Here is a 22,262-nt window from a genome sequence, read left to right as displayed (position 1 = left end):
TTTGATTCGTCTTGACGGCTACCTACTTTGGTAACCAGGGGCAAAAAGTACCGCTAGCAAAAAAGCTTGTATTAGATTTTTTTACAAAAAAAAAATACTGAACGATTTGTTTTTAAAACGTACGGAGGTGCGGAACCCTTCATGCGCGAGTCGCTCGCACTCGCATTTGACCGATTTTTGTTAGTTTTTCTCGATTATTCCATAAAAAATTAATGAAAATTAAAAATCTGGTCTGGTATGGTCTGATAGAACTCTTCTTAATATATAAGTTAATGTCTCTACTCCAATAATTATTCGTCATATTAGACTTTTATATTCTTTAATAACAAACAAACGGTTTCAGTTAACGGTTTCAGTTCTATCAGACCACATTTTTAATTTTCATAAAATTTCTATGAAATAATCGAGAAAAACTAACAAAACTGCAACGTTGCCAGCTCAGCAGGTATAAATTAAAATGCTCTTAAATTGAATGAGTGGATGATAATGTATTATGTGTGCATTAGTGGATTGGTTGGATAAGTGATAATCGTGTTGCAAAAGGTTCTCCTTGATGAACAGTCGACCAATTTGATGGCGTACAGTGTACGGCGTACACCAAGCACGTGCACCATTGAACTATGGAACCGTAATAGTAGTAGTATTGTTATAGTAATTATTATCTCGTAAGTAATTCAATTTATCTGTTCTATAACAATGTTTATGAAAATGTCATTACGATAAGATTCTGTAGTAGGTAACCTAGGAATCAAATTGGTTGACTGTACCTTGTTTACAAAATATTAGGAGGCCCTGGCTAAAACGGCATGTCACACTGAGATTATATTCGTTCAATTCATTCGTGTTATATATTACACAACAGTAATTTTGGTGCAGGGCGGAGTCATAGGGGAATTATTAAATTATGAGTAACTAGCCTGTGACTCCGTCTGCGTAGAATTCGTTTATTGCTATTCCGCGCCAACTGTTAAAATTTCCGGGATAAAAACCTATCCTATGTCCTTTCCCGGCACTTAAACTGTCTGTATACCAGATTTCATCTAAATCTGTTCAGCGGTTTAGACGTGATGTGATGAGGTAACAAAACAAAAAGAAATACAAACTTTCGCGTTTAAATTTATAATATTAGTGGGATATGCACATACCTAACTAACCTAGAGGGTAATAAATAATGCTCAAACCTACTTCTGTTTCTGTAGGTAAGAAAATAATTATGTATGTATTTTTCTTCCTGAACTCAGTCAAGTCATCAAGCCAAATATAGGATACCATATGCAACATATCAGAAAAAAAAAAACAAATGGGTTTTGTTTGTCCATTCTTACTTTCATAGAAAAAAAAACGCCATAGTCGGGGTTCCATAGTAATTTGGCCCTTATATCAAATGGGCTTGGGTTTTTATTGCGAGTACCTCTTACAGTGAACAATAATTACTTATGCTGAGTATGAACAGACAGTCTACTTTTGACAGTTTTTGACTTATGATTTTTTTAAAGATTTCATTTTATGTTTTTTTTTTCTTGATAGGGACTCAAGCTTGCTTCAAATTTTGAAATGATGTTTTAATATAGATTTGCATCGCCGCCCAAAAAACTAATACTAAGTTATTATCATATATAAAAAAATAAAAAAAAAGATCAAATAAAAATGATAGTATTAGTAGTTTTTAGGGTGGCGATGCAAATCTATATAAAGAACACCATTTCAAAATTAAAAGCAAATCGCTGGAATACATCCCGAGAAAAAATACATAAAAATAAATCATTAAAACAATCATAAGTCATAACTGTCACAAGTAGGATGTTCATACTCAGCATAAATATTATTCACTAAGAGGTACTCACAAAAAAAACCCAAGCCCATTTGATGTAAGGGCTGACTGACTTACTATGGAAATCCGACTATGGCCTTTACTGTGCACTAATAATGTAATAAATGATTATATTACGCCCAATTTATATCTCACATTGCCATTGTTAATCTGGTAATATGTTATAAATAACTGCATACTTTGTGTCATAAAATTTATAATATTTTATGGGAAACCTATGAATGTAAGTCCAGCCACAAATCTACCAACATTATGCAAGAACAGAACCAGGTTCATCGTCACACACACCAGCAAGCCAGAATATTCTGTAAATAGATTGCTTGCTGACCGGGGACATTTGCCAACCTGGTTTGGTGGGACAAGTGATATATTTTGTATTGCATTATATCGTTCCGATTTCAATTGTTTTTTGTCCTATTTAAGGTAGAACAGAACAGAATCGGTAGGTCTGTGGCCGGGCTAAAACTACATAATATTTTGTCTAACTACATGAAAACAATAAGTTTAAATTTAAAACCACTACACCAACCGGCTGCCTATAGAATAACTTTTATCAGACTACATCCTTGTAGTTGACCATAAGACAAAGAATTTAAGAACTAAATACTTACTAACATGCGCAAACCTGCATGCAAGGGCTAACAGTACTTAAGAGAGTTTATAGCTGCTGAGCTGGCAACGTTGCATTTTTGTTAGTTTTTCTCGATTATTCCATAAGAATTGAATGAAAATTAAAAATGTGGTCTGATAGACCTCTTCTTAATATATAAGTTAGTGTCTACTCCAATAATTATTCCATATAGACTTTTCTTGTCTTTTAAAACCGATGATAAACATTAATTCGTTAACACATTAACTTATACATTATGAAGTTTTATCGGACCACATTTTTAATTTTCATTAAATTTTTATGGAATAATTGAGGAAACTAACAAAAATGCAACATTGCCTGCTCAACAGGTATAAACGCTCTAAGTTAAAACTAGTATAATCTAGATAGCTAATTCTACTTAGTAGTGAAATGTTTGTAAACTAATTACAAAAACCAAGGACAAGTAAAACCTCATAGAAAATGGCCTCATCATGGGCATGAGGTGCTCTGGCTTGTCGAGATCCATGCTGGTGATATCATCACCTCGACAGTAACACTTGCGCTCCATCGACATCCTCGCAACTGACACTTGTCAATTTATGTGCTGTTAGAATTTTAAAACAAATTAGCAATTACTTCCAAATTGTATTAACTGTTATCAACACAGTACTTCATGCGATAAGACCCACTCGCACAAACCTGAGATTGTCATTTAAATAATAAGAAATCAATAAAGGCTCATGAATTTCTGAGTCCAACAAGTAGCTCATGTTGACACAGATGAGCCACACTATGCAAGAAATGCTACAAGTAGGTATAATGACTTAATGACAGTGACACCTTCAGAAATATAGATTGCTAGCAATATAATTTGAATTTAAACCATGATCCTTTTGAATGTAAAATAAAATCTGTTTTTTATGGTATTTCATTGATGTATCTTAATTTTTTTTTGACAATAACAATGAACAGTTTCAATGTCTTTTAAGACATTAAACAAAAATTGATCATACCGTCTCCATTATTTCTGAAAGTAATAAAAATACAAAATGTGAGAAGTGTTTAAATCGTTAATGTCTACAAAAGAACAGAACCTCCATGCGAGTTTAACTTGCACTTGTCCAGTTTTTATTAAGCATAATTTGTATTAAAAATATTCAAACATATCATCTATAAAGCCGGGTCCCCACTGAGCAAGCCGTCTTGCACGGCAGCCATTTTCCGTATGATTTGAGCCTGGTACTTATCAAACAAAATATTGCCTCATGCACTTACCTGGCACGGCAGCTCAGTTAGTACAGACCTGGCTTAAGAGAATATTGAGATATATTTTGGCATCTTGTCTGCTCAAATATACATGCATTTGATGATTATGATAGATTATCCAGACATTTGTTTTAACTAGCTCTAAAGTATCTGAGAAGAGTCCATAATTAGTTATTTTTGCATTTGCAAGAAAATAGGCTTGATGTATCTAAGTAAATATAAAATATAAGTAATAATTTATGACTGTCACTGGACCACAGGCTCATAGTGTAGAAGAAACTTGGCCTTGTCTATGTTTTTAACCCTAAATTGGTCATATGTACAGAGTGGGAGTAGGAAAACCTTCATCAGTATGTTTTGAAACCAAAGCACTAAGTAGACAAGGGCATAGCAAATTATACTTACTTGACATGATAATAAGGGTCAAAATAATATACACATCTAACATATATCTAGTTTTATATCAATACTAAACCTTTTTAATAAACAGTGGCCTAAGAGTTTGAATCAAATAACGTTCTATTTAATTGTCAGTGTTTGTCAGCGCCAAGGTGTAGTGGTAGGGTTGCTATGTTCACCTTTAAACAAGATTATGTTTAGCAGGTTGACAGTTTGATGCAGTATGGCATGCTCAATTGGTAAAGCAGATTATTGCTCATACTGAGAAAAGGAAAATAGATCTTAAGGTGATGAACCTTTTTTTTACTCCAACTGTACCTATGTATACACTCTTGCATTGCTCATCTTTAGAGAATCATATTCTGATTCTATGATACCAATACTATAAAAGCATACAAAGAAATAAACCAATTCCATTCATGCAAGTTTTGATTGAAATAAGTAAAATCCTATCAACCATTAACTATACTACAAACATGCAGACATTCAGTTTTTAAAACCAATACTAACCAACTTTACCCAAAAGATTTTGGTAGAGAATATAAAATATAATAGAATTTGTTCACAACAAAACTCAATTAACTCAACCATGATAATGTGATAAATAAAATGATGCCCAGCTTTTCCTAATGAATGCATGATGTCACTTCACAATATAAGTATGTATTTAATGTGTACAGTATGTTATAGGTCTGAAGAAAAATCTTATTGCAGATAAATGAAGATAATAATTGTAAGCAAGAATAAAATGTATTATGGCTGTAGCCTGTAATCAAATCAATTCAGAAACATGCTGCACCGACACCATGGAATCGTACCTCGGTGTCATTACTTTTTTTGCGACATTGCCACTGGCTTCGGTGTCAGATTCACTTCTGGGTCTTTTCCTATCACTAGATTTTGAAGGCATCATGAACATTTCCTTTATGGAATTAAAAAGCAGCTATATTATCAAGTAAATTTAAAATCAAATATCTTATTGAACGTGATTGGAGTAGGTAACAAAAAGCAGTGTTTTCGGTATTCCCGAAGCAAAATGTGATTCTACTAAAGATTCTCATTCTCATTGTAAAAGAACCGTTAGATAGGTACTGAAGTTAGAACCAAGGTCATTTCTTGAACGAAGTGGAGACAACGATGCACGAGCAACAGTTTAAACGTTTTTTCTCGACAAATCTTATTAACGATAGCACGTTGCCATAACTACGTCGCTATTAATTGTGGATCATTTAAATCAAAGTAAAGTCTTACTTGACTTAAAATTGCAAAGAATACTATTAAAATGTTCAAATACTTACAAGTTAGTACTGGTGGGTAGCTATTAAAAAGACTCGAACACTTTTACAGTCGGACGATCTTCACGTCAGGACCTCGGGGTGTGAATGACAGCTCGTTCACGTTCACTACCGGCTTCGTTTCTTCTTGGTTTCTTGATTACATACACACACATACAAATATTACAAAAATGGCGTTGTATAATGTTGCCAGCCACGAATTAGTAGAAAATAGTAGAAATATACTTGTCTAAATGTAAATATCATAATTATTTAATGTATATATAAAAATCTAAATTAGAAATTACTGATTGTATTACTCAGTTTACTTAAATTTAAATAACAGTTGACAAGCAAGCTTTAAACTTAGGGCCGCTTGTAAACCGAAAAAGAATTGTTCAGCAGTTAAGATATGAGAGTTATAGTATAGTGAGATTAGAAATTACGGATGGAATGGAAGAATAACTATTATCGTTAAACCTAAACACCAAAACTCTTCCCACTTGCATATGTAAATAATGTTAGTTTCTTGCAAGAGCGACATCTCTGGAGTAAATTAAATATTAACTGCACCAGATTACCACATTGTTTCATGTCGCCACCATCAATCAGAACATACTAAATAGTTAGTTAACAATGAGGGCTATCGTTTTTTGTCTCACTAGATGGCGCACTGTTGCGTGAGGTTTTTAAGTATGGCTTTCAAAGTCTGTTATTATGGGCGTGAAAACAGTTTAGATTAAAATCATATTTAATAAACCTTAAAACCGTACCATAAAAATATTGAGCATGCCACAGTGTTGCATAGTCCCCGTTTTGTTCGGAAAAAAGGGAGGACAAAGGTTTTCGAAAGACAAAACTGTCTCAAAACACAGACATTCATTGTCCCGGAACGCATATTTGCCATAATTAATTTCAGATATTGCAAAATATTCAAAAAATTATTCTAATTTTAAATAAACCCGCGTAGCTCACCCAAAAACTATGAGATTTGACATTTCGGGGACCTCACGCTACACTAGCCCCTCTAGTGGCGAATTCATACGCGATAGCCCTCATTGTTATGAATGGGTATTAAGAGATGGCGCTTTAATCTAAACTTCTAGCACTAGAGTAACATTCAATTCAGTAATTTCCTTTCATCAATCAATATAGGTTAGACTAACCTTTAGAGAGAGGAGCGAACTCGAAATGAGGAATGATAAGCTGGAAAAATAAATCTGTATTTTGGGGCTCTAAAAACTTTTTCTAATATTTTTTTATGTACGCGTCATGAGATATTTAAGGTTTACATAAGTATAGATTAAGAAAAAAAATTTTGTTTGGTATATCTCACTAGTGCTTTGGTAACATTTTTGTATCCACTAAAAAATGTGGAGCATAAAATTATAATTTATCCTTTAAAATTATTTATTTAAATTTATAATTTGGAATTCGGTTAACGCGCGCTGTTCCCTCGAGTACTGCATTTTTCCGGGATAAAAAGTAGCCTATGTCACTCTGACCCATAAACTATCTCTTTGCCAAAAATCAGGTCGATCCGTTTCGACGTGAAAGACGGACAAACATACAAACACACAAACATACAAACACACACACTTTTGCATTTATAATATTAGATGGATCTACGTCTATAATGTTTTTTACAGGCAGGTTTAATTGATTTTGAGATATACGTCGAGCGCTCCTCCTATACTTAACCGATGAGAGTTTCGCGAAATTCTTAAGGTAAATAGCTTGCACGCCTGAATTCTCTGATAAGTAATTATGGTACTCAGGACGACAAAGCCACATAAACCTAAATGAGGTATATAGGTATGAGGTATATCCCTGAGAATATTGGAAAATCTCTTCTTAGTGCACCTCTGACCCTCAAAGAATACCTAATTATGTCTGCGAAATGGCAAGTCTCTAGGCTGTGGGTTGCGGCTTTATGACGTAACGTGACTTACCTTTAAGGCTACGGTCTTCGAATAATTTTACTTACTTTAAACAATTAACTACCTAGATTAAATAAGAAATTATAATATTGTATAATATAACGCTCAGCTCTGTGTTCAGGTTCACTAACTAGGTATACTCCAAGATTGCAATAAAAATGATATACACTGTAGTATTACGCCTATATAGTATTAGAATTATTTGTGGTAAGTACATAATTATATTTGATACAGCTCATTGATATCCTTGATTATCTTAAATGCTGTTCTATGTTTTTTATCGAAGTTTTAAAGACTTTCCTTAAGAAAGCGCTGGTAGTATAAAAAAATGATGTAAAAGAAAAAGAGCCTTTTGCGGCCTAACCTACTAACTGAAAAAAAAGTTTTTATGGTGATAGGTACTTACCCTACAAAAATTCAATTAAATGAAATTTAATCGGAAAAAGCAATTTTACGTAAAAGGTGACGAGCAGTTGACATTAAACTATTGTATCTTAGATCTTTTAAGTAAGTACACAAAAAGAGTGAAAAAAAATTATAACAAAAAATCGGACCGACTACAAAAAACCATGAAAATAATTTTCTACCAGTCTGAAGTCGGTGCCTCAGCACGAGCCAGCAGGAGTGATTGAAGTATAAATAGTATGTAGGTGGGGTAGAAGAGTATAGGTCCACTCCTGCTGGCTCGTGCTGAGGCACCGACTTCAGAATGGTAGAAAATTATTATCATGGTTTTTTGTAGTCGGTTAAATTTTTTGTTATAATTTTTTATTGCTACAAGGTTAGGCCTTTCGAAGCTGAAAATATTGGCAGTGATCCTAACAAAATATTAAAATATCAGCATTAGTTAGAGTTTAGCGATTTCTAGTTTATCGTATCGTACTATTAAACTGGCATAGGTACAGCTGATATTATCTATGATATGATGCCAATTAAAATGGATGGGCGATTGGTTGTCTATTTATCTATTTTGCATGCTTGGTTGTTTCATGTCCGCTTATAATTATGTTTATGTTCTCGCGAACGAAGCAAAGGGCAAAGGCTTGGTATGTGTAGGTATCTACCTATATTAGATAAAACACTAACCTCCTGAAACAAGACAAGGCTGCTCCCCAACCAATTACCTACGTAGGTATGTATGTACCTCTACGAAGCATGGCTTCGATCGATCCGATATAACGGAAATTCAATTACGCACATACCTAAATAAGAGTAGGTATAGAGCGGCCCTCCACAATACAGTAATTACGTTCCATTATATGCTTTGCTATAAGTATTAACAATCCTTCTTAACCAAACTAGCACACGGATAGCGGTGGCTGGGACTCGTTACGCCTAATTTGTTATTTATGTCGAGGTTAATAGGAAAATTCAGAAACTTAACCGGTTTAACTACATATTATGAGTGGTTCCGTACTAACAGTTTTCGGAGATTTATCATTTCTGCTTTAATATTACCATAAAATTCTTCTACGTTCATCAGTAATCTGATTGAAAGGAAAGAACCATTTTCTTTATTTTTTCTTAAAATTTTAGGTAAAGTATTTTCGGAGATAGAAATGATTATTTTTTATTATCAGTACTATTTTATCTAAATATTAAGTTTATTCATTGTAAAATTATCTATCAAAATATAGGTTCATACGATCCCGTTAATTTAATTTTAAAATGTCGGACGGTTGTACATACCTACTTCCACAGTTTCTATTTTTTTATAATAATTCTTTTATGCTCCACAAAAGGTGGCCTTAGGTATTTTATTTCATGAAATTCATTTTTGTTTACTTTAGGTCGCGTGTGTATCGGGTCACTAAAACGCACATTGCGCCTACTTATAATTTTTTAAATTTATTAATTCAGATCAGATCAGATCAGTTCTGTGACATAATTATGAACAAATAGACACACAGGTTCAATTTTTCATTATGAGATCTATACGACATGGAACCTTAAAACTAATGGTAGGTATACATTTTTCATGAACTGATATTTTAATTAATAATAACCAATTTCACCTAAGTAGATAAGTACCTAATACTTTACGGAATCCGCAGTAACTCAGGCATTTTGCTGTTAAAACCTTTATTTTCCGTATCTTTCGTAGGAAAACACGATAACCCGATCAGTTTTGTCCTTCCCTCGAGATTCGAGTTATGGAGGTTCCACTTTACCACTAGAGAATAAACCATGCCGCTGAAACTTGTTTGAAGGTAAATAAAGAGTATTGGCTTTATTTTCTGTCGTATGTGAATGGCGATACGCAATTTCTGGATTTATTTAGAGATCTCCGGAAAAAATAAGAATGTGCGTAGAAAGAGAGGATCGTTCCAAAATTTTATGTATATTTCTTTCAATAGACTTTGCTCTCTCGTATCCAAAATAAGTATTACGTACATAAATAAGCTTTACCCCACAAGGAAACATTGGACAGCTTCTAACAAGGTTATTCCGCTAACGTCACTAAATTAGTAACTGTGCCGAAGTTCAGAGTTAGAGCCTTGCCTTGCCCCTTGATCTAATAGTCTGCGTCTACGTAAAATGGCTGTCAAATACAGACAGACGGACATGGTGAAACTATAACTTTGACAAATTAACCAAACCCTCAAACAGGGGTCCACTACAACCCTAAGCACCCTCTAAATACTATTCACAACTCTGGCCAAGTACGTGTTGGATTAGCTTTAATTACTACGCGAACCTACCGTAGCAAGTATTTTTGTCTATATCTACATCGCTCTTTTTAAGCTAAAAAAAGCGGCCAGGTGCGAGTCGGACTCGCCTATGAAGGGTTCCATAGCAGCAATTGCCATTTTTTATATGTTTTTTTTTCTATTTTTGTGTGAAAATCTTAATGCGGTTCACAGAAATATATCTACTTACCAAGTTTCAACAGTATAGTTCTTATAGTTTCGAAAAAAGTGGCTGTGACATACGGACGGACAGACAAACAGACAGACATGACGAATCCATAAGGGTTCCGTTTTTTGCCATTTGGCTACGGAACCCTAAAAATGGGTAAAATCGGTTTATAGTGAACTGGATATGCGTTTACTTGTGACAATAATATACAATATACTTATAATAATTACCTACTATTTAATAGTAAGTATATGATATTGTTACTCACGAATTGTAATCCTGTTACTAAATGTACCTTATGTTAATGTAGTTTGAACATTTAATTAGGCTTAGGTAAATTTGTTTTTAAAAGATAATTCTTACATGTACGAACTTAGATTTCAGATTAATGTAGCAATCTGAGTTATGTGTAGATAACGTAGGTAGATAATAGATCTTCTTAATTGATTTCACTGCAGACGGCTGCGTAATTGCATTTTTTTCATCAGTTCTTCTGGCCCCAGAGCACCGCTTAGTGGCATTAGCTTTCAGTGCCTGTAAAAAGAAAGGCATTAATAAGTGTTTTCGTTAAGCGGTCGCCTCGCGAGGCCGGCGACGGCCGGGGCCAGGGAGAGGGATGAATAATGGCTAAGGACTACGGTAATAAAGCTACCTATGGCACATCTTAACATACATAGTATAGCATCTTGAAGTCAAAATTTGAAGTCACAGCTTTAAGATACGAATATTTTTAAATTAGTCAAATGCACGATTCAGGGCCTCCCTTCCGTAGAGTTGTTCAATTAGGAGCACTATTTCTTAAATATTTTGTTTAAATCAATGGAAAACGGATTAAAAAGAGAAATCCTTTTTATTCAGATTTAGTTAAACCGCTAAAACCACTGATAGTTGTCGCGCCGTGGTTAAGGTAGGTTCAAATATTTAACGTCAGTCATCTACCCACATCAGTGTAAATAAGAAAAACAAATTTGCTAATTCTATAACTCGAGAGTTTCAACAGCGTCAAAATTCGGCTCTTGATACTCCTACCATGAATCCTAGTTTATAATTTCTCTTAAGTGCTTCTTATTGCTGATTTTGTGCTACATTACTATCAACACGCAAGTAATTATGGCAATAATATCAAAATATAAGCAGCAAAATGGAAGCAGGTTTGCGAAACATCCTGAAGTTTTCGAGTAATATAATGTTTTCCAAAGGAAATTGCCGTTCCTTATGTTATGCAAGTACATACGCTATTGAATTTCATATAAAATATGTTTTGGCATAGTAGGTGCTTGCTATTAACTTTGATTGTAATTGATCACACTAGGTAATTGATTCGAACCATAGGTATATGAGCATAACTTAAACCTACCTCGTACAATACTTTTTGAGTATACCTTATGCGAGTTATGTGTTATATGAGTTGTTTGGGCGTGGTAACGGCGCCTGCCCCGGCGAGGTCGTCGTAAATCTGCGCCTAATGTGACCGCTTGACCGCTAACTGATTTGAGCGGAACGTTTTATTACCTATTCTTACTTTCCTACGAAGTAATTTGAAATTTGCTTAAAATGTTAATATAATCTCGTTAAGAGCGTTTATACCTGCTGAGCTGGCAACGTTGCATTTTTGTTAGTTTTTCTCCATTATTCCATAAAAATTGAATGAAAATTAAATATGTTGTCTGATAGAACTGTTCTTAATATACCTATAGGTGTCTACTCTAATTATTATTTGTGATAGACTTTTATATTCTTTAAAAACGAACAAATATTTGTAACGGTTTTTAAAAAATATATAAATCTATCACGCATTATTATTATTATTTATTTATATATTATAATATATTTATATATTATTATTAAAGGTCAAAAATACAACAAGTTACATTACAGGTCTTAGTCCTAAAAAGTAACAGGTTGGCAAAAATTATTGCAGTAGGCACATTAACTTATATATTAAGAACAGTTCTATCAGACCACATTTTTAATTTTCATTAAATTTTTATGGAATAATCAAGAAAAACTAACAAAAATGCAACGTTGCCAGCTCAGCAGGTGTAAACGCTCTTAAAGCAGAAAACGTATTCTTTAACACGATTAAATGGCATGCATAAGAAATTACCGGTGCATATGTTGAGACATTTGACCTATGTTATGTTATTATTACCCCTTTAGGGCTCCAAGAGGTTGTCATTTGTTTAATATGGCAAATCATTGTAAAAGTCATATGAAAAAATAGTTCTGAAATATAGCCATAGGCTTTAAAAAAATAATCGAAGTGCCTATACCTAGGTACATCAAGAACAAAATATCGATCAGTGTTATTGAATGTAAAATAACAATTGTGTTGAGGTACATCACTACGACAAGGGGACATCACTACGACGTCGGCCATCTTGGGTATAAGGAAAATCCTCGTTGTTACATACTTATGAATAAGATAATTAAAATTACTATTAAGTGTTTCAATAACACAACTAATTGCAGTTGCAACGAAACACAAATCAACAAAGATAATACGATGTCAATGAGTCGGATGACATTCATTAAAAAAAAATATAACAAAAAATTTAACCGACTACAAAAACCATGAAAATAATTTTCTACCAGTCTAAAGTCGGCGCCTCAGCACGAGCCAGCAGGAGTGATTGAAGTATAAATAGTATGTAAGTGAGGTAGACGACTATAGGCCCACTCCTGCTGGCTCTCGATATTTTCATGGTTTTTTGTAGTCAATTAAATTTTTTGTTATAATTTTTTTTTCACGCTTTTTAGTGTACCTAAAAGATCTAAGATACAATAGTTTAATGACAACTGCGCTCGTCACCTTTTACGAAAAATGGCTTTTTCCGACGCAGAGACGTTCATTATTGAGGAGCCCTGGTGCTTCATCACCCGTTCCATTTCACCATATGCATTGCGATGAGCATAAATTGCGTAGCAACTGTGTCATAGTAATTGAAATTCAACCCGTGAAATAATTGTTATTGAGTAGTCGCTCCGTTGGTCAAATGTGGTCTTCATCATCAGTTCCACTTCACCAAATGATGATTTTCAAGAGCAAATGTACGAGATACTACTAAATATATCGAAATTACTATAGGTGTCCCTACAATATTTGAAGAGTTCCCTCGATTTCTTTGGGATCCAATAATCGGATCCTGATTTGGTGCATATGTGAACTAATTGAGAGCATTCTTAGCCGAACAAAAAAAAAATTCAATTTGGTTCATAAATGACGGAGTTCTGGGTCTGTTTTTGAAGTCGGTTAAAAATAAAGTACGGATTTGATACTTCTCATAATAACACGTTAAACTGGTAAACGATACAAACCGCAGAAGCTAGGGAGGGAATCGCGTTATAAAAACGGTTCAAATCACCGATTTATATACCTAACCTACATATAAAATCCATAAGTAATAAAAGCTGCTGCGAAATGCATAAATATGTACTTTGAGAAAACAAATATCCTGTTATTAGATGTATTGTATCTAATCTAAAACCTTTAATCGAGCAATTCTTATATATATATACCCCCACATACCAAATTTCATCGAAATCTTTGAAGCCGTTTCCGAGATCCCCATATAGATATATGTATGTATGTATATATATATATATATATATATACATGTTTTCGGGGATGAAAAATCGACCGAGTATTAGCCCGAGCGGAGCTCAGTTGCCCAGGTATATACATATAACACGACATAGGAGATAAAGAGGAGTGGAGTACCGTACTAAGCTAATGGTACCTAGTAGCCTAGTACGGTACTCCACTCCTCTTATGTACAATGAATTTGTGAGTACTTGAGCCCCATAAATCTGAATAAATGGAATGTGAATTGTAAAGGTCCACAACTCGACGATCAACTTGAATCGCTTTTTATTAAAATATCAACTGCACTCTGCCATAATCTTGCGCGTGACATCACACTGCTTTCGTTTGATTAAAAAAAAATGTCGTTTAATAACACATACTGTCTTAAGGGCCGTAAAAAAGGAATTACGAACGAGTGACTATAAGAAGCCCGAAGTCGCACACTGAGGATATTGTATTGTAAATCGAGGTTTGCAATTGCCATACTTATGATAAATTGTTTTTAATCCATCGAAGAACCGATTAAAAAAATTATAAGGAATAAAAGCTTTACGTTGAAGATTATCTACTTATTCTGTGGTTGAAGTTGAAATTCTTGAAGGTATAGGTATGGTTTAATCCCACTAATAAATGCGAAAGTTTGTTTATATGTTAGTTACCTTTTCACCTCTAAACCGGAGAATCGATTTAGATGAAATTTACTACACATAGTTTGTGTCTCGGGGAAGAACATATGATAGTTTTTGTCCCAGAAATTTTCATAGTTCCCATGGGATAGTGATAAACGAATTCTTCGCAGACGCAGACGGTATCGTGGGAAAGCTAGTTACCTGTACCTATTTATCCTACTAATATTATAAAAGCGAGTTTCTGAGTGAGTGAGTGAGTGAGTATATTTGTTACCTATTCACGCTGAAACGGCTAGACGGATTTGAATGAAATTTATTATCTAGATAGCTAGAAATCTGGAATAAAACATAGGCTACTTTTTATTCCGATATTCCCACGGGATAGGGATAAAATCTCGAAACAACAACCGCTGGGCTTAGAGTTATGAAATTTGACATGATTGCTTTCAATGTAACGGCAATGAAAACCACGATTTAATTGTAATTTTCGGGAATTCCCGCGGATAAAAAAATCCTGAAATTTCAATTCAGCTACTGGATCTAATGATTAACGTGTGCGAAGCCGTGGGTAATTACACTAGTTTACTATATACCTATATATTAAGATTATGTAAGGTTGATGTTAAATTTGTAACGTATTTTTTTCTTTTTTGAAGTTTCCATGCCAGCCGCGCGGCCGCGTTAGGTATTCGTTTGGGATATTGCTGTCTTTATCGCTCGTGACATAAGCGCTCGCAGCTGTCCCCCCCATGCCTTCCGCAACCACGTCCGTAATTTATATCGAGATAGCTGTAGGCATTTTCAAGATTTGGGCGGTTGAATTTTGGGTTTCGTTGTCCTTATATTATACGAAAAGTATAGCACAGAAATCAATGATATTTTACAATCAAGATATTCATTATATTTTCTATGCCTGTAGTTTTTTCTATTTTTGTAAAAATGCTTTATTAGTCTGTAATTCTCGTGCAAAGTTGACATCTTTTTTTTTTGACTTTTGAGCTCCTGTAATTCTGAAATTACACATTTATATGAAAAATCTGAAAAACCACAGGCATTATAGATAATTACGCCTATTTCATACTTACAAAATTTCATCTATTTCTGTTGCCTAGTTTTCAAATGAGACTGGGACTTCGTTTGTATGGAGAATGGAACGAAGAGAGTTCTCTTAATTAGGTACTCGTATTAGATGCTTATCTACTTAAACCACATTGTCAAATTTTGTAGTAGGTACTTAGCTTTATTAAATTCAGCTTTTTATTGTAAGTCATATTAATTATAATCAATTAATAATATAAAACGTATACCAGAGTTAAGTCGAGAGTGTGCGCGGCGTCATCAATTACTTTTCCAAAACAAAGCACTTATTATTTATTTCTCAAAATACCTAGTCTAAATAATTTTTCGCAAAGATGTCTAGAGTTTATTTCCCATTCTAAAAGATGACAATTAAAGCAAGGACGAGATGTAGCTCATTAGTTAAAATTAAGCGTAAAATGAATCTGAATTCCAATTTGAAATTATAAAGCATCAAAAAAGCTATACGAATACATTACAATCCCTACTTTTTTAAATTTATTTAGAATAGCGCCTTTATTGCTTTAGCCAGCGATTTCGAGTATTAAAGATAAGCACCTATCCAGCGCTCGAGTCTGCTTTTCTGTAGATACCTACGTCGTGTGTGCCTATTCCAACCAGTTAATATGCTAACGCTACCGATTTTAAGATTCACATTATAGCAAGCTAGCCTTTACCACAGAATAACTAATAGTGCTACCGTACTGCCTTTACCTTCGTCTTCGCTCGCGTGATCCATTTAGTTCTGATAGTTGAACATTTCCAAAAAATACATCTTCTTTATCGGTCATGCATAGTGTCACTCATTGTCCTTAAACTTACCGGTTAAGATTATAGGATTTGAAATTATTTAATATCCTTGTCCTAACTTACGGCGCTCATATAATATATGGTCACTTACTGAGTTACAGAAAACCAAATTGAAGGTTTGCCAGAGAGCAATGGAGCGCAGTATGTTGAGAGTGAAACGGGTTGACCGGATCCGAAGCACTGCGCTCCAAAACACGCATTGCTGATGTGTGTGCCAAGACCGCCAGGCTGAAATGGGACTGGACAGGCCACGTCAGCCGTATGGAACCCAATAGGTGGGCTAAAATAGCCACAGACCACAAAACGGACTTCAGCGGCGTGGCAGGCCCAGGCGTCGATGGCGGGATGACCTGGACGCCTTTCTTCGCAGCTGGTTAGAGATCGCTCAAGACCGGGTCGAGTGGAGGAAATGGGGGGAGGCCTTTGCACAACAGTGGGACACCGCTATAGCCATACTTATATAACAAATGCAAAAGTAATTCTGTCTCTCTGTCTGTTACCTCTCCACGCTGAAACCGCTGAACTGATTTAGATATGTAGAACAAAGTGTAGTTTTATCCCAGAAAATTGTTTGGTTCCCGCGGGATAGCGATAAACGAATTCGACCTAGCAACCTAGCAACAGCTACAGCGGGCAACAGCTAGTAAAATATTGAAGAGCGAATGCCAAAAAATACCGTTTTTTTCACTCGGTACGTACCTATAGTCAATTTAAAGTTAAATTGAATTGAATGCACAGCTCAGCGTGCTCGAATTTCTGCTTCTATGGAGTAACGCTTCATCCACACGCGCAGTCCACGGAGACAGCTCTACTTGTATACAACGACATGCAATTATGTTCAATCGAAATGTCTTGTTTCCCCGCAATGGTATTTGCGCTGCGCGGCACATATGCGTGCATGGGTAGGTACGAGTAGGTACAATACTGTTTAACACAAACGGAATTTGACTACCTTAATGGATATTGTAGGTATAATAGGAATAAACATGTAATGGGTACGTATAATTATGTTTTTAACTGACTTCAAAAAAGGAGGAGGTTATCAATTCGGTTGTATTTCTTTCATGTTTATTACCTCAGGACTCCGTCATTTATGAACCGATTTGTTTTTTTTCTGCGTTCGTCTAGGAATGTCTTTAATTAGGTCCCATAAGCACCAAATCAGGATCTGATGATTGGATCTTAAGGTTATCGAGGGACTCTTCAAATGTTGTAGGGACACCTATAGTAAATGGGATATATTTAGTAGTATCTCGTGCATTTACTCTTTTAACATCATTTGGTGAAGTGGAACTGATGATGAAGACCACAGTTGACCATCGGAGTTACTACTCAATGACAAGTATTTCACGGGTTGAATTTTAATTACTTTGACACAGTTGCTAAGCAATTTATGCTCCTCGTAATACATATGGTAAAATGGGGTATTTTTTTTTCTCCAATATGCTCCGAAATGTCCGCCTATCTGTCGCAAACATGGTCCGCGAAGTTCTTCCTTATAGACTAAATTTTTTTTTAATTACATTATTAAAATATGTACCGCGGGAAAGTATAAGAGCAAAAATATCAAAACCGCGCCCGAGCATTTAATTTCATATTTTAACAATTTTGCTTTGTTTCCTCGCATTATTAAAGAAAAGCAATATATATATATATATATATATATATCGCTCAGCGGAAATGGCAATTTGTGGATTCGTATCAGACGAAGCGTAATACACGAATTGCTTTTTCCCAGCCTCGGCAGTAATGTAATTTTTTATAGTGCTTTTTATAGTGCCAACTGTTGTCTGCGACTTCATCTGCGAAAAAATTCTTCTATTGCGCACCCAGGGAAACTATACATATATCAAAAAAACTTATCCACGTCCTTCTGAAACTAACTCCACAGGTACCAAATTTCACCGCGATCGGTTGAGTACTTTAAGCATAAAGCGTAATAAATAAACACACTCATATTTTAGACATCTACGATGTTTCACATTTTCGCATTTGTCTATATTAAACTACATATTATTATGTAGTACTCGTATATGATTATAACAGTACGCGACGTAGCGACGAAGACTATTACTTTAAAAAATGCCTAATTAGTTTTTTTGTATGTGATTTTTGTGTTTTATACGTCTTTTTGTTTTGTATAATTTGAATTTTACAGGGCATTGGTGTTAACTGTAATGATGTAATTTTTTGTTGACTAATAAATAAATAATCAAAGTCAAAGTCAAAGCACCTATGAATGTCAAAAAAAAAACAACCACCGGTTCGGAAAAACCTCTGCTGAGAAGAATCCGGCAAGAAACTCAACGAGGTATATATTTTTATTTAAACAGATTTACAATATTATAAAATGATATGTATACATCACAAGTATTTAACACAACTTTATTTTTAACACAGTAGGTTCGCTATTTGAAGGGATCGCTAATGCGGATCGGAATTATTTCCAAATATCCCTGTCCATGATATAATCATTAACTTTATAATACGCCTTTGATATTAATGTCTTCTTGACAATAGATCTGAATTTTGTATCCGTTTCATTTATAATATTTTTTGGAATTTTATTATAAAAACGTATGCAATTTCCCAGAAAAGACTTTTTGGTTTTAGCCAGTCTGTAAGATGGAACTTTAAGCTTCCCTGTGTTTCTAGTAGCCTTTGGCTTATCGACGTTAGAGGGAAAATCACATATGTTCTTCCTAACATACATGATTATTTCAAAAACATAAAGCGACGGCAGGGTTAGGATATCTGTTTCCTTAAAAAAAGATCTTAAAGATTCACGCGTCTTCAAATTATAAATTGCTCTAATTGCTCTCTTTTGTAAGATAAAAATTGACTCAATGTCTGCAGCAGATCCCCATAAAATAAGGCCGTACGAAATAATGCTATTAAAGTAAGCAAAATACACCAACCGTGCCGTCGCCACATCGGTTAGCTGCCGTATTTTCCAAACTGCAAAAGCAGCAGAGCTCAATCTACCCGCGATTGCTATGACGTGAGGTCCCCACTGTAGTTTAGAATCGAGCGTTATTCCTAAGAATACTGTTGATTTTACAAATTCAATAGTTTGACCATTTAACTTTATATTAGAAACTGAATTCGAGCTAGATGAATTTATCAACGAGAATTTAATACATTTAGTTTTCTTAGGATTTAGTAACAAATTATTGGCAGCAAACCATGCGGATATCACGCACAGGGTTTCATTGGGCTCAATGAAGTCGGTATCTTTTCCACTAACCTTGAACAGTAAAGACGTGTCGTCAGCAAACATAACTATACCCGACTTTTGGCTTACCATATAAGTAAGGTCATTTACATAAATAAGATACAGGAATGGGGCAAGAATGGATCCTTGAGGCACTCCCATTTCGACCACAGATCCCTCAGATACCGTTCCGTTAATCGCTACCTTTTGCTTTCTTTGTGTGAGGTAAGATTTAATGAGTTCTAAAGCGAGGCCCCGAATGCCATAAAAATTTAACTTACAAATTAAAGTATCATGATCCACACAATCAAAAGCTTTCGAAAGGTCGCAGAATACACCTATAGCGTCATGTGATTCCTCCCAAGCTTGCAATATGAATTTAACTAAACTATGACCCGCGTCTGTAGTAGACCTGCCTTTTGTGAATCCGAACTGCTGTGGATGCATGATTTTATGGGTATTAAAATGCGAATTTTCGAATATTTTGCTAAACGCTGATAGGATGGACACAGGACGATAATCAGAGGGATTATCTTTATCACCTGATTTAAAAATAGGAACTACTTTACTATATTTCATCAAATCTGGAAACACGCCTTCATCTATACAGCTATTAAAAATAAATGCTAAAGTTGGAGCAACGACATCTAAAATGGAATGTAGAACCTTAACTGAGACGCCCCACAAGTCTTCCGTTTTTTTTACTTTCAATAATCTAAAAGTCTTAATGATGTCACAGGGAGAGACATGCGTGAATTGAAAATTACTTAAGTTTGGAATAGATACATTTTGTTTTAAGAGCGATTCAGCTAACTTTGAGGAAGACGCGAGACATTTTGTCGTTTCGATGGGGATTTTAGAGAAGTAGGTATTAAACTCGTTAGCTACTTTAACCGCGTCCGTTTCTAATACGATGTTAATCTTTAATGATATAGAGGACTCCGCGTTCTATCATCAGAGGACTTAATTTTATTAGTTAAATGGGCTGCTTTTGCTTTATTACATATAATTTTGAATAATTTTGAATAATAATAATAAAAGCGTACTGACTTACGTAAGTACTAATCGGTAAATGTTACTTAAAAGCAACATCGTTTGCGACTTCCCATTTTCAAATGGCTTTACAGAAAATATAACCGTTGTCTAAAACGAATGTTTAAACCGTGTTCTAATAAACGAGGAATTACTGTGACATCTTAAAGTTACTTGTCTCTTATGCTTGTCTCCGCGGTAGGTACCCGTATAATCAAAATAATAGAAACAGTTAAGTAAGACTTAGCAAACAAACTTCCAGAGAACAATTATATTTGTACAGCTCTAGAATATTTATTTTTAAAGCCTGTAACGATTGTTAATTTAGATTTTATTATGATTTAATGTTTTTCATTTACATTTTGACAAGCTACCTACTGACGCATTTCAAATCGGAACGAAAAAAACAATTGTGCCAGTAATTTAGACTCAACACAATACGCCGGCGCCACCAATTATGAAATACCCTCAATTAAGTTAATAAAAGGCTGTTTACATGTATGGCAGCGACAGCGACCCGAGCCAGATAACCAAAGTGAAATAATGTCAATGGTGACTCTGCCATTTAAACTAATGAAAAACAATCCCGTCGCCCATTGCATCAGTAACAAACAGCTCAAACAATAAAGCAGGGAATGAACGAGGCAACTTCCGGTGCGGGGTGCACGATTACGCTGTTTCCGGTCGGCGGGCACAATGGCCCGTGTCCGAGGAATATATACCGGATGTCGGGATATAAGTACTCGGTTGTGCCATTATTAGCGAATTACAGGACGTGTCTTCATCAATTCTCATTATTTGCAAACGATATGCTAAATTAAATATTTTTTTTTCAAGAAGGCTTCAAAGCAGAAGAAATACTTGCTACGCGGGCGAAGCCGCAGTTAAAACTAGTAAAAAATATAAATTATCTATAATATAAAAGTGAACCGCCAGAACGGGACGAAAAAAAAGGACCGAGCAGTATGGCGCTCTACAACACCATTTTGACACGTTTCTCCCAAACAACGCATATTTTCTCTGGAATTTTAAAGCAATTCGATTCTTTGACCTTAGGAATCGCGAAAAACTTGAGAAAATGTGTGTACATTTTGTATAATTAAGCAAAATAAAATCACAAGTTCGAATTTAGAGCCAAAAAAGAGCGAACTATTATCTATGCCAGTGTTGCCATTCAGGGAAAAAGAAATCTATTCATTATCCTGCATTGCAGTCTGTAAAGCTCTTTAACACATACATTGTCGCGCGCCAGCAGGGCTACTACGAAACTGGAAACTCGAAGTTCGTGTCGTGCGGTCCCTCTAACACTTATACTATTTAATACGAGAGCGAGAGGGACGGTACGGTACGAACTTCGAGTTTCGAGTTTCGTAGTAGCCGTGCAGATTACGTACTTTGCTGCGATGCCGACGCTTCTGCAGAACTGACGCCCATTGGCGTCAGCGGCATCCAGGGAAAGCTAAATTAGACGCCCATCGGAGTTTTCGGCACTCCAGTTGCAGATTCGTAGATAATAATATGCTTAAGAAACAGTGCTCGTAAACCTTTTGTGATTTTTTATTATCACTGTTTTTGTATAGAAGTAATGAATGATGTATTTTGTCGGAAAAGTACGTATTTAAAGCCTGACTAGAAATATATATGACTATTCGCCATGTTGCGGAATTTCATTGGAACTAATTTCTTACACTGGCAATAATTTTAATGATTGTCGGTATCGCTGTGGCGGTTTCTTCTAAGGGTTTCTTTGAAC

The 22,262-nt window shown here is 34.9% G+C and overlaps 1 protein-coding gene across 5 annotated transcripts in view; it reads right to left on the bottom strand.

Moving 5' to 3' along the window:
• Prx2 (Peroxiredoxin 2) overlaps positions 1-22,262 on the bottom strand; it is a 51,443-nt gene that overhangs the window by 12,248 nt on the left and 16,933 nt on the right. The window contains exons 2-5 of one of the 5 annotated variants that reach the window (XM_074092897.1): positions 10,525-10,695; positions 5,387-5,517; positions 3,699-3,730; positions 2,894-3,027 (exon numbers count right to left, since the gene is read on the bottom strand). In XM_074092897.1, coding sequence (XP_073948998.1) covers positions 2,894-2,997 — 104 coding nt within the window. In that variant the 5' untranslated portion in view covers positions 2,998-3,027; positions 3,699-3,730; positions 5,387-5,517; positions 10,525-10,695. Of the gene's footprint in view, positions 1-2,893; positions 3,028-3,698; positions 3,731-4,906; positions 5,011-5,386; positions 5,518-10,524; positions 10,696-22,262 lie in introns of those variants that run through there. The other 4 variants (XM_074092907.1, XM_074092900.1, XM_074092914.1 and 1 more) reach the window with 4 other exon arrangements.

The sequence above is a fragment of the Choristoneura fumiferana genome, chromosome Z, assembly GCF_025370935.1.
Source record: "Choristoneura fumiferana chromosome Z, NRCan_CFum_1, whole genome shotgun sequence".
In the NCBI taxonomy this organism is placed as follows: Eukaryota; Metazoa; Arthropoda; class Insecta; order Lepidoptera; family Tortricidae; genus Choristoneura; species Choristoneura fumiferana.
Note: the sequence above shows the minus strand (reverse complement) of the source record. Positions and strands in the feature narration are given on the sequence as shown.